The sequence below is a fragment of the Paramacrobiotus metropolitanus genome, unplaced genomic scaffold (genome assembly GCF_019649055.1).
Source record: "Paramacrobiotus metropolitanus isolate TYO unplaced genomic scaffold, Prichtersi_v1.0 Parri_scaffold0000005, whole genome shotgun sequence".
NCBI classification, from domain to species: Eukaryota; Metazoa; Tardigrada; class Eutardigrada; order Parachela; family Macrobiotidae; genus Paramacrobiotus; species Paramacrobiotus metropolitanus.
The window spans coordinates 502,444-515,052 of NW_026570225.1; the positions used below are offsets into that span (position 1 = coordinate 502,444).

The following is a 12,609-nucleotide window of genomic DNA, read 5'->3' on the forward strand; positions in this document are numbered from 1 at the left end:
AGCGATTAAAAACTTGAGCGATTAAGAGTTTTACGAATTACCAGAAGCGGCTTGACTCAGAACTCAGACTCAGAACGGTACTATTTGTAGATTTCAAGCCACCTCCCAGTGGCAGTTTTTAATCACTACCGATGAAGAAACTTCCGATTAACGAAATTCGCGAATTTCTTTAATCGGTTGGTAGCAGACCGATTAAAAACTCGAGCGATCAAGAAGTTTCTCTGGAACACCTTTTTAATCGCTTTTCGTTAATCGCTCAGAATTGCTTAGCGCACTCTCCTGTAAGTTTATCGATTCAAGTGCAAAAATGCCATCAAACTGCTTCCGTGAATACAAATCGGCCGTCAGAGAAGCTGTTGCTTTGTCATTTTTGGTACGATATTTTTAGGAAGAAAACTTCAACTGGCTAGAAAACAACATTCAAAATGTAAGGTAACACCGTAACAATTGAACACGCTTAAGCAGTGCACTGTACCACTGGTGCGGATTCGTTACAACACAACACCCAACCCGTCACTTCTTATCACAGCCCAGACCATATCGGATCTTCGACAACGCAATCAACACAATGTGACCACGGTGCCACACCACCCCACCCTCGCAAACAAAAAATCACCGGCCACTTCAGAACCACCACATTTTTTCACACTTCCAGCGGTCGAAATGCCTGACGGCACCAGGTAGCCGTAACACTGGGCGGTCGATCATCGGCCTGTAGAATACTAATGAAGCCCTCGTCCTTCCGCAGCGACTGGAAGGCGGGTTTGTACACTTTATCAAATGCCATGCGGTCAATATTCTCCGAGTCCAGGGCACGGATGGCCAGGAATAACAATTCCCGGTACATGCTGCGATGGCGCTGATCCGGCCGCTTCTGCAGTTCATGCAGGAAAAGCCGCATGGGCGACTCCAGGTCGCTTTCATCGCGGATCCGCGCCAACATTTGGTCCATTAAGTTGCGGCAGAAACTCAGGCCCGTATCCTCAATTCCCAAAGCGTTCAACTGTGAAGATATCGAACCTACAAGAATAAATTCATAACTGATATTCGTTTCGAACGAACGCTGACAGCTAGCGATAAACATTAAGAACAAACGAATCACACAACACCGAACAAATCGAAAGAACGTCTTTCTGATGGCAAATTACACCAGCTTACTAAAAATAATTTCCAAGCTAACAATAATTATTGTCATTTACATAGTAAGAAATCTGAGAGTTTTCGTTGCTACCTTCTTCGGTGTAGCTGATATACATGGGAACGCCTAGCTGCGGATGCAGTTCAGGATTATCCCATCGGCATGAGACCAAAACATAACGACTTCTTGACGTCAGTGTCACAGAATGGCCCTGAGTCAAAACACAAACATTAGTAAAAACAATTATAAATCCCACACACCAGTAAAGTGCTACACTACTGTAAACGTACCAACTGCGAAAGGAGACGCAATCCATTAGCATCCAGCAACATTCCGGACAGACTTTGTGGCAGGTTCATTCGTTCACAATACCAGAGCTGAAAAAGCAGTTGTAGTCAAGCCATTTCAATCGAAGTCCATCTGAGATGAATTTCGTCAATCAACAAGAATCAGCCGGGATAACGACTGCCCCACTTATAATACCTACGTACAAATTGTCGAATCAAACCCGAAGACTTACCAGATTCCAGTAAATAATATCATGGGATTTTACAAAATCCGGGTCCAACAAGCAAGTATCCCCTTCGTTAGCCATGAGCGTTTCCAGTTCCTTCCGCATAACCAACGGACTAAGGTATGGCACCGTGATAGCTTGACGCAATTTACACCGGTTACTCCGGCCGCAGATACTGTTTGACTGGGATATGTCTTCTGATGGAACACCCTGGCCACTGTTCACGGATAGCGTCTCTTCGATTCGAAGAGTATCGACGACCGGTACAACACCCGTCTCCGTGGACTCCGAATCCGTGTTAATAGAAGCATTGTGCGCAGAAATGTTATCCTGAGAACTAAATAAGGATGACGAGCGTTTATCGGTCGTAGAGACAGATGCGTTTGTAGATTTTGAGGAAAGCTTTAGCAGTGGACAGTTGTTATCGTAGCCATCGGCATTCGGATCTTCGTCTTTTTCCTCCTCCACCTCGATGTGATCATGCACGACAATTGTTAATACTGGTAGAAACTTCGTTGCACAATAAGGGCACCTACAACATTTTGTACGTAGGCTAACCTCACCCGACTTTCGAAATTCGGTAACCATTTATTCTTCTACTTAATTATCTGACGATCTAATAATGCATTCACGTATGTAAAGCAAAACTGTCGAAAAAAAAAATTAATGGCAGTGAAATTAATTTAAAACTCAAAACGATGTACGGTATTGTCATCAACTAAACATGACTCACCTTGCATTTAGATTTGATTCGTCCGGATAAAATCCAGCCAAAACCTCTTCGTCATATACGGCAGTTTCACATTTATGACACGCTACTACACTGCACATATCCACATGGACTAAAACGTGTCCATCAATGCCGTGCACCGTTCCATCAAGCCGATACGCATGGCGGGGCGAAAAATGGTACGCCGGAAACTCCCAACTTTTACTGGACGACAGCCCCGCATCAACGTCATCCCTACCGCTCACTTCTTCCTCCTCTTCTTCCCAGTCCTGCGATGACGTCATTGGCCCAAACGAATCAAAGCCATAATCTGTGAAATTCAGCGCACCGGGCAGATCGCGAAGAGATGATCCGATGCGGCTGGGAGAACCGGTTTCTGAGGAAGCTGTCGTCAAAGTGGTCGATAATTCCCCAATTTTTTTCCCTAATGCCAAAGTCATCGATTTCATCCCGGATACAAGTGCCGCACTGCCTTTGACCAGAGGCGATGTCTCTACGGATTCCATACCCATATCGCCATCCCGAGATTTTTTCCGATCACCGGTATTCCAGAACTTCTTAATGGACGAATATGATTTCGAATTACGAATAAAAGCTCCGAGTTTCGGAAGGGTTGTTGAGGCGAACTCGATGGAAGATGATCCAGGAAGGCGCGAGACGGAATCGGATCCATCGGAATCACGGGGCACCGACATACTTTTATTCCGTCTATTAAATCCGAAAGTGATTTCATCGTCTTCGGGAGGGAAATCCAAGGTAGGTGACGGTATCTCCACCGTGCGAACCGTTTCTTCGAGTACAACGACGGTTTCACTGGAAAGATGCATCTTGTTTAGTGGCGAAACAGCCCGCTGTTGCGGGGTTTGCATGGGAACTGTACTTTCCGATTTGGAACTCTTCCGGCTCAGTAAAGATCGTTTGAGGTGCTGTGGAGACAATGCCAGACCGGAAGTACTCAAATGTTTGCGCTTCGAAGCCGATACTGAATGCCGTGTTCCCTCTGTCCAGCTCCTGTGACGCCGATGCTTAGGTCGCCACGAATTGCTCGTCGTTTTTTCTGCAGTGTGACGTCGGCTGCGGTGCACCATCAACAAACCAGCAGAATTGAATTCCGTATCATTTTCATTCTGCACCGCCCTGGCACTGCCGATCGAAGGAATTCTGCTCTTTCCAGCCGAACCTGCTGATTTTCGAACAATGCAGTTCGATTCAAAGGGAAACATATCAAAAGGGACAGCTTCGGGGACTTCTGACGATTTTGTGGGACTCGAATCCGGCACTAGCGTTGCACTAGTATCTAGCGTAATATCCGCCGAACTCTCGTCAAGTGCCGGTTCATTCGGTTTCAATTCCGCAATGGCCGCCATGAATTCTCCACTGGTCAAGCTCATCATACTGTTCCTTTTTGTGTCTTGGTCCAACGAAAAGAATCCGGTATCCGACGATCCTCGAGTACCCTTCCCTTCGTCGGATGCGTTATCCGCAATCAATTGAGTTCTCGCTGCATCGATTTCATCGCTTTTCAAGCGATTCTGGCGTCGTTGTGCGCCGGCTTCTCGGAACAGTGTCACTCCACGGATAACATGCTTAGTCTTCATCCACAACATGTACGGCGAATGCGATGCCGATGGCCAGGTGCTTTCGAAGACGACTTTATTATAAAATCCGTACGTCACCGCGTCAGGCTGAATTTTATAATTTTTCATTTCCGATAAGACTTTAACGGCCAGTGCCGGCTGGCTATACTTCCCACAAAGCTGCATCATGATGCGATACGCCACTTCATCAGACGGCTGGATTTTAGCGTGCAGCATTCGCTTCAATGTTTCAAATGCATTGCGCAGTGTGCGGGAGGGTGAGTTGGAGGAAGCGACAAGCGAGGGAAGGTACATGAACCACAGAGCGTACCCAGTGGACAGCAAACATTTCGCCCAGCGTTTCGTATGTTGATTGGCCATCTGAGCGTATGATTGAAAAGTTTTCACCTCCTGTTTTGTGCGCATAGTGACCAGATCGTTGGATGTACCGGTTGGTTTTGATTCCCGCTCCCCTAGTTCCGGTGTCTGGAGTCCCGATTCGGAAGGAGCATTGCCGAATAGTTCGTAACGAAGCGGAGGGAAGCCTTTGCCGTACACGAATTTCTCCGTTGACTTTTCATTTTCGGGAGGGGGAATGAACACCGTCCGCTCGTTTACCATTTCATCCGTATCAAGTAGCGAAATCTGAAAATACAAGCTGTGTTGACGTATAATGCAAGTCATTGTTAATGTGCTAAGCTTTTACTGATTGTGACTGAAATCCATTCAAAATAGGAATTCATGTCTTGCTACGATACGCTACATAAAACATAATTTTACAACTGGTTGTTTAAAAACCGACTGAATAGCGATCTTAATCGGTGTATTGTCAACCTAACAAACACCCAATAGTGAAGAAAAGCAGCACGAAAATCGTGGTAAAAGAATCAATATATCAGTATGGGTTATGGCAGATAATAAAAAGCGAAACCGGTATACGATATTTAACGCTTTACCGGTTACGGACTGCACGCAAGGGCACGCAAACTGGTTGCGAACAAAAGCCTTACTACTTTAGATTTGACAGCCTAACATTCAATATTATCGATACAATACCATCATGTCAGAAGGAAAATTCGACAGTTTCAATTTATTTTACAAACTATCTTTACCTCTAATGTGCCCTCTTTCTCCACACGTTGAACACATTCATCAAAGAACGCCATACCATAGCTGGCTTCACGATCCGACATGATACTGCGCTCTTCAATAAAGCGTATAAATTGTTGTGTATGAATCAAGGAGTCGTAAAACTTGGCATACGATCGATCGCGGCTTTTTAGAAATCCTGCAATGTCAAACAGTGCACCGGGATCGGTGGCCCCCTCGGCCGGCGCCCGCACCATCGGTTTAAGGAAGCTACGGTAACCTTTCAAAATCGATACCATAAACGAAAGGAAGGCTTCTTGAATTTCCATGTCAAACTGACGTGTTCTAATTTTCTGCTTGAATTCCTTTTCACCGGGCATGGCCGCGGCCGGACTAGCCTTCTTACGCTCCATCAGATTCTTGGCGGCATCCTTCGCCATTTTCAGGTTAATCTTCTCCAGTTTTTCCATTAAGGCCTTCATCGGTTTCTTGGGCATCATTTTCAGATTGAACTCAAATTTCTCTTTAGGTATTTCAATACTGTTCGTATCTAAATCGACATAAATCACATCCGGCGGTGGATCGCATAATTCAAAATAACGGGAATCCACCCCGTAGACAAACGGCACCGGTGCTTGCAGTAACGCGCATAATTTCAACGGGCACAAGGGAACATATGAACACTGCCAAACAAATGGGAAAATGATTGTGGTAACACTTTCGGCTACAGCTGTCAGCACATCCGGTCGCAGTGAATGCAGACAAATTTTCTGTTCGAGTAATGACACCAGCAATATCAGAGCACAATTCTCCGGAGACAGATTCTTCACCATAGTGCTAAATGAAGCTCCATTGAGCGGAATCGGAGAATCCCCGGGTCGAGTCAAAGTGATGACAGGAGTGCTGCTGCTACTTGTCAACTGCACCTGCACCTTGGGCCGGTATGCGGAGGGAAACGGTACTTCTTGGATAAAATGCGAAATCACTCTCTCAATGGGAACGGAATGTGCGCTTGTGGAGAAACACATTGTCAGCAAATGATGCAAAACTGACTGGAAGACGTCAAAAAACGGCCATTTCGATAAAATACAGATGGATTTATTGACAAAGAAATTCGACTCTTCGTCGCGCAGCGTTTTTAGCAAGTCTCTTTTCTGCTCAGCTGTCAATTTATCCCGTGGATACGACTCATAAAATGTCAACGCCGCACCGTACAGCTTCTGTACCAGTTTACCACCACCGTACACTTGATTCCGATTGCCTGAGACCGTCAGAACAAATTTGGCAAAGATCGGCCGCGGCGATTCTGCTTCACGCGGCCAAGCCTCCAATGACGCGCCCATGGGCATGGAGAAGGATTGGACATCATCCGGCAGCGCCATTGACGCATGATTCCGCTGTGGATAACGGAACAGCAGTGCCGGCTGATAAGTCAAAAAATTCCGATTCCCCGTCGCTTTCTTGTAGCACAGAAAGACATCCGACCCAAAAAGAGCATTGTTCAGATTGCGATCGCTGATCTTCCAGAACGTGTGCGGTGGCTTTTCGTCCTTAATTACCACGCACACTTCCGTCACCACCAGGTCGTTGGGATTGGAGCGCGGACTGGCGCGTTTGAAGGTGATGAAGGTGCGGTGGGAGGTGGTGTTGTTGACGTTGGCGCAGCGCCCCTCCGGGGTTTCGCGGATCACCTCGCACTGCGGCAGCACTTTGTCGCGGCCTTCAAAGATCACGCCGATATGCACCAGCGGCGGCTTATCGCGGCCGCGACGATAACACAGAAACAATTCCGGACAGCGAAAACTTCCGTAATTCAGATCGGCCGTCACGCCGCTGGGCGTTAATTCCACACAGAAGTATCCATCGGGAACGGTCTCGTGGTCGGAGCGGTTTATAATGGCCAGATCAGTAATGGGATCACGGATGTTCTCCTTGGTATCGCCTTCTGCCTCGTCAGATATCTTCAATAAATCCGCCTTTTCATCCAATCCAGCCACGATAAAATAATCTGCGACACGCTGATCTTCCATGGCAGCGATTAATTAATTCATCATGCACGAAAATTAAACAAGAATTTCAGCGTTTCTACAAACAGGAAAACAATCATAAAATATTACGCCAAGCAAACCATTTAACTGATTAAAACGCCTAAAAAACCAAGATGCCCTTAGAAATTCTCGATCACTGCTGGTGACATTACAGTCACTACGAAAGAAGCGAATAGATGCGCGGCAAAATGCTGCCCGACAAATATTATTCTTCATTGCGTTACGTTATGCTTACTTCGTCAGCATTCTGCAAGGAGTTATTTTTGGCGATAAATGTCAGAAAACTAAAGTGGATAGATCGGATGGCACAGGCAGAAAAAATAATCAAGGTGAGGCGTCAGCTTGCGGCAGTAGCTTATTTTAATCCAAAATTAATAAAGTCAAAGTCATTTAAAGTATCGATCACAGGCTCGTCGGGGTGATTAGTCATTTTGTCAATGAGATCAAATTTCTAAGTGATGCACGGATATCCTCCTGGATCCAGATACGATATCTTTTCTAAAGAGTAATCCATTGAGTTCAATCATTTTGATGCCGTAGAGTCGTAACGTTTCTCGATTACTGCGTTTCCTAAAAAACATAAAATTATATAAGCAACGAAACAACTACTGTACCAGTCTGTAAGTTAAAACGGTAAAGCAGTCTGCAAGTCACAAATGCTGTATATTATGATATTATCGCACAAGTGTCGTAAATCAAGCCAAAACCCAGAGGAAATTAACCTGTCCGTAATTTAATGATTTACTGAACACGCCGACGTTGTTACGCCACTCCATAGTTTGAACTTGGCGCATGTGCCGGAGCACCTGCGACGTGCACTACTGCCGAAAGCCGTAAAGCACATCGTAATGTCAATGATTTTTTTGAAAATGTGTAATAATTATATATAATATATTAATGTATTATATATTACAGTACTGAATTGTATTCATGGAATTTTCATAATTATTAATTTATTATTATTTTTATGAAAAGTAGCTCGCGTAATTATGTGAGAGCTTGTCACGAATTATTTTGTTCTGCTTATTTTGTTAAATTTTGTGAACTCAGGGGTATTGGCTCAGGCTGAGGTTTAGCGTTCGTTACTGAGAGTCGTCATCGCTTCGTTGGCCGTCACCAGGCCGTGCAGCTTTCGCTTTTGATTTCTCGTTTAAATTTTAGTTTGTTTTCTCATAAGTTTCATAAATTTTTAAACACTTAATAAGTGATTTTAGATTTTCCATGGTCGTTATTCTTGGATTTTAAGTGTAAGAAGGCAGTTTCGACATTTTGGAATTCGTTGATCAGCGCGATGGTCATTTAAGTCTGGATATTCTTGGGCAAAGGTGGGTGAGCAAGAAATTCGAACACTGCTGATTTTTGCTTGTTTTCGTTGATATTAAATTTTCTGTTTTCACTTCGTAAATGGCAAAGTGTCGTTTGTCGTGTGGTTTTTCCTCTAACTAGTCTCTGGTCACCTAATTCGAAATATTGTATTGTATTAACGCCTGTGTACGTATAAAGGGTGTTGATATAAATCCGCGAGCCTGAAGATGTTTGCATGCCGTATAATCTGTACGAGTATAAAGTACTTATACTGTTATACATGAAGAATAGAAGCGGGGAAAAGTTTTTGAAGCTGTTACATACGAGTACAATTTACAATTAGATTGAAATGCGAAGGTATGAAGCCTTTTAAAAGTGTCACCAACGAATAACCGTAGGTTATTTGTTAGCGTTTTGGTTATGATATATTATCATACTTACCAGTCAGTTTTACTCCTATGTAGATGAGAGGTATGATAGCATTATTGATTATGTTCATAATTTTCGAAATTTAGTTTATATTTGTATCGAAATTAACTAGCGGTGGGCTGCAGTAAAAGCTGTGGTTAAGCAGACAGCAATGGGTAGTAATAATTTGTGTCAAAATAATTTTCCGGACTTCTCTTTCATGTTCTTGTTGCCAGTCAATGTGGTGATACATTATAATATGCTTTCCAAAGTCACAATTTTTCATACGCGATAAACAAGCCATTTCTTTAGTATGATGTTGAAAATCCATTATAGTGTTGCGTGAGCCAACAAGCATGCGCCACCGTTTTTGTATCTCACCTAATAATTAATACAGTTGAGATTAAAACCGGAAATGTTCTTCTTTTTAAAGCTGTTGCGCTCTCGTGTGGGTTGCTCAACCCAAAATCCAATACCATGGACGAGGATGAGGATAAGGAATTGACCGCAGAGCAGACTGACATCTTGATTAATTTTCAGGTACAATTGCCTACAATTCTGTTTACATTATGCGTTGTTTTCCGTTTGAGTTTGCACAGTGGAACATTTCCTGGCTTTGGAGCCGAAAATTTGAAATCTTTTTTAAGATATACTGTGGACTGTGGTGTGTAATCTGTTTCAGAACTTATCGGGATTAGACGATTTAAATCATTGCCGACAGATCCTAGAACGCAGTGGCTGGGATCCGAATGTAACATTTGTTTCTTCTTATTTTATACTTTGAAAAGCTGGTTTTCATTCTTATTGGATGTTGCAGATTGCCGTTCAACACATATTTGGTGAGCCAGAGCCAGCTGTCGAAGATACCCAAGAACGAGGAATGGGAGAAGGATCACTGCATGAACCGGTGTCTCCACGTTCTCCTGCATCCGCCACGCCCCGCGTTGCCATATCTCCTTCCACTCACAGGTAAGGAACAGCACATTTTTTGCAATTTTAAGTTGCAGTTTTAAATTAAAGTTAGTTGAATTTGTTTTTCATCGGAAAGAACAGAATGGAAGCCAGTAATTCAAGTTGGGTTTTTCGTTTTTGGTCTGATGTTTCTTGCCAATGCTGATTCATCTGACGTTTTCCAGTCGTTTGAGACTGCGTTTAACATAAAAAGTTAATATTGTTTTTTTGCATTTCGATCACATTATGAGATGCACAATTAATTACCTCCATTTCAGGTAGCCATTTTATTGATCGTGTCTATCTTTGCATCACATGCAGATATGAATGGATTGAAGATTTGAACGAAAATCATTCTGATTTATCTTCCTGCTTATTGTTAGGTCATACGAAGGTGGACCAGCCCCCATCGAACGGTGGGGCTGGATGGAATGGGTCAGGGCCGGGGCGGTGTTTCCTTTCCGTTTTGTATTCAACTCGATATACGAGATTCTGAAGTTTGTGTGTAAGCCATGGCTTTCTAAAATATTCTAATTATTGCCAGCGGCGATCGTACTAACGTAATACTTCATCGGTCTTGTAGGGTCGTTTTTTGCGTCTGGAAATCCCCGTTTTGGTAAGCTTGGTAACTTTGCTTGTGGATTATTATTGTTATTATTTTCTCGAAGCATGCTTAATATATAAGCTTCTCATAGCCCCCAGCACTCCAGTTCAAGATGTTCAAAAGTTTATCGAGGACTTCGAACACAAATATGGTGTACAACATCCTGTTTTCTACCGCGGAGGTTACAAAGAGGTGCGTTTTTTGCTTGCTTGTTATCTTTTTTAGAGGTTGCCGTTTAATACTGCTGCATAAATTGCATGATAATTTTTTGAAAAATATTTTTCTCCGGAGATTGTTTTCTCGACGATTTTCGGCATGTGAAGAGTTTCGCATCTGACGTTTCAGGCATATAGCGATGCCAAGAAAGAGCTGCGTTTTCTTCTCTTGTATTTGCATCAGGATAGCGACAGCGATTCCGATCGTTTTTGCGCGTGAGTCATGCTTCTTTGACTAGTCTGCTGCATTGCGTTTTTATCGGTACGAATGTGTTTTCGTAGAGATGCTTTAACCAACCCGGAAGTTGTGGCACTGATAAACTCTAAAACACTCTTCTGGGCTTGTTCTACGCAGTTGTCGGAGGGATACAAAGGTGGATTAATGACTCGGTTTGTCAGACTGTAGCAGTTTAGTTAATGTTTGTGTTGCAGTTGCTCAAGCGCTTCAAGCTACTCGATTCCCATCCTTGGGCCTGATAGCTTGCAAAAGTGGCCAAATGACCCTTGTGGGACGTCTTCATGGCTATCATGCTCCACGGGAGCTGATTGATCGACTGAATCAGTTGTTTTCCGCCAATGATCGGCATTTAAACGCCGCGCGGATGGAACGGTAAGTAATTATATACGGATATCTGTAATGTATTCGTGATGGTCCGGCGACCAGTTGTCTTTAAGCCTTACGGTATGGAGGAATGAAGAAGCTCACAGATATTTTTGAAACAGATTTGAGGTATATTTTGGTTCAGGGCTACTTGTCTGTTGTCGCAATTGCAAGACAATGGATTTTCTAAAAGCTGTTAGGAAGATTCGATAGACAATGGATTTTTCAAAATTTTTAGTGGTATGAAAACATGTATATCCAATTTGACGATAATTTCAAGAAAAAAGAACATAATAATATATGTATTTTAAAATGGATATTCGGTATATGTTATATTGACTTGGTTTTAAGGATTATCATGCTTTCACGTTTTTGTTTTATTGTAGCCGGCAATTGGATATGAATCAAACATTACGAAGAGAGCAAGACGAAGCGTACCAGAAGTCTTTGAAGGCAGACCAGGATAAGGCACGGTCTAAGTTGGAAGAAAAAATGCGAAAAGAAATGGAGGAAAGGCACCAAAGAGAAGAAGCCGAGCGTCAAGAAAGAGAGGAAAAAATGCGAGGCGAGGTAAGCAGTTGTCTCTGTCAAGTTTTTTTCCAGCCATATATGATTGTTTCATCTTATTTGCGTTAGAATTTGGCATACCGCAAACAAGAAGCTTTTAAAAAAATGCCAAGAGAGCCCGAAGAAAATGCCACGGATATGTGCCGAGTTAGTATAAAATTACCGGATGGGAAAAATTTGAAGCGACGATTTCTGAAATCCGATACAGTTGCGGTAGGTTGGATTATTTAATTAGCAGATTGGGTTTGTTTTGTAAGCAATTTTGTTTGCTCTGGGTTGTACAGATCTTATACAATCTTGCTTCTGAATTTCAGGATCTGTATAACTACATCTTTTCCCAACCGGATGCTCCAGAGCATTTCGAAGTTTTCACCAGTTACCCTCGAAAATCCATTGATTGTAAACCTGATACAAATAAGGTGATTGCTACGCTTGATCCGGGGAACGCAATTGCCTTGATAGTAGAAGAGAAAGAGCTGGAAAGTGATTCCGAGAGTGATTTACGAACGACGACACCCAGATGAATACTGGACTTTCACTACTCATTGTGACTGTCGGTCAGATTGGACCTAGTGAATTTGGACGTTAAATCAGTTCTGTAGACTTTCCGTCTGGTTTCATTACTGATCTGTTTTACTTGTTGTGGTGTTTGGCAGTTTTATCTGTGGTGTTTTAAGGGTTCTGTAAATTTGTTTTTATTTCACAATATTGAGCAGTGGTATCGAACGCATTCAGTGAATTACTTGTGGTAGTAGTACGTCTGGCTTTAAGATTGTATGTCCTGTTCGCAGTTCCTATTTCAGTAGGTTGAGTAACTTTCATCTCATCAAATTTAACCAAAAAAAGTATAAAATTTTCTGAA

General features: G+C 43.0%; 2 protein-coding genes across 2 annotated transcripts; one reads left to right on the forward strand and one right to left on the reverse strand.

Moving 5' to 3' along the window:
• Positions 1-354: 354 nt before the first annotated feature.
• LOC129580861 (DENN domain-containing protein 4C-like) lies at positions 355-7,822 on the reverse strand. The gene is made up of 7 exons (XM_055471582.1): positions 7,332-7,822; positions 5,072-7,133; positions 2,386-4,604; positions 1,659-2,184; positions 1,429-1,515; positions 1,232-1,349; positions 355-1,020 (listed from the first exon to the last, which is right to left on the reverse strand). The coding sequence occupies exons 2-7, from the start codon at positions 7,076-7,078 to the stop codon at positions 644-646; spliced, it is 5,334 nt and encodes a 1,777-aa protein (XP_055327557.1). The 5' UTR covers positions 7,079-7,133; positions 7,332-7,822; the 3' UTR covers positions 355-643.
• A 394-nt stretch (positions 7,823-8,216) lies between these two features.
• LOC129581118 (FAS-associated factor 2-like) lies at positions 8,217-12,502 on the forward strand. Its single transcript, XM_055472012.1, has 13 exons — positions 8,217-8,421; positions 9,243-9,349; positions 9,492-9,560; positions 9,627-9,778; positions 10,144-10,265; positions 10,344-10,376; positions 10,456-10,556; positions 10,710-10,795; positions 10,862-10,953; positions 11,012-11,189; positions 11,567-11,750; positions 11,817-11,960; positions 12,062-12,502. Exons 2-13 carry the CDS (start codon positions 9,287-9,289, stop codon positions 12,269-12,271), a joined length of 1,434 nt encoding a protein of 477 aa, XP_055327987.1. The 5' UTR covers positions 8,217-8,421; positions 9,243-9,286; the 3' UTR covers positions 12,272-12,502.
• The last annotated feature ends 107 nt before the right edge of the window (positions 12,503-12,609 follow it).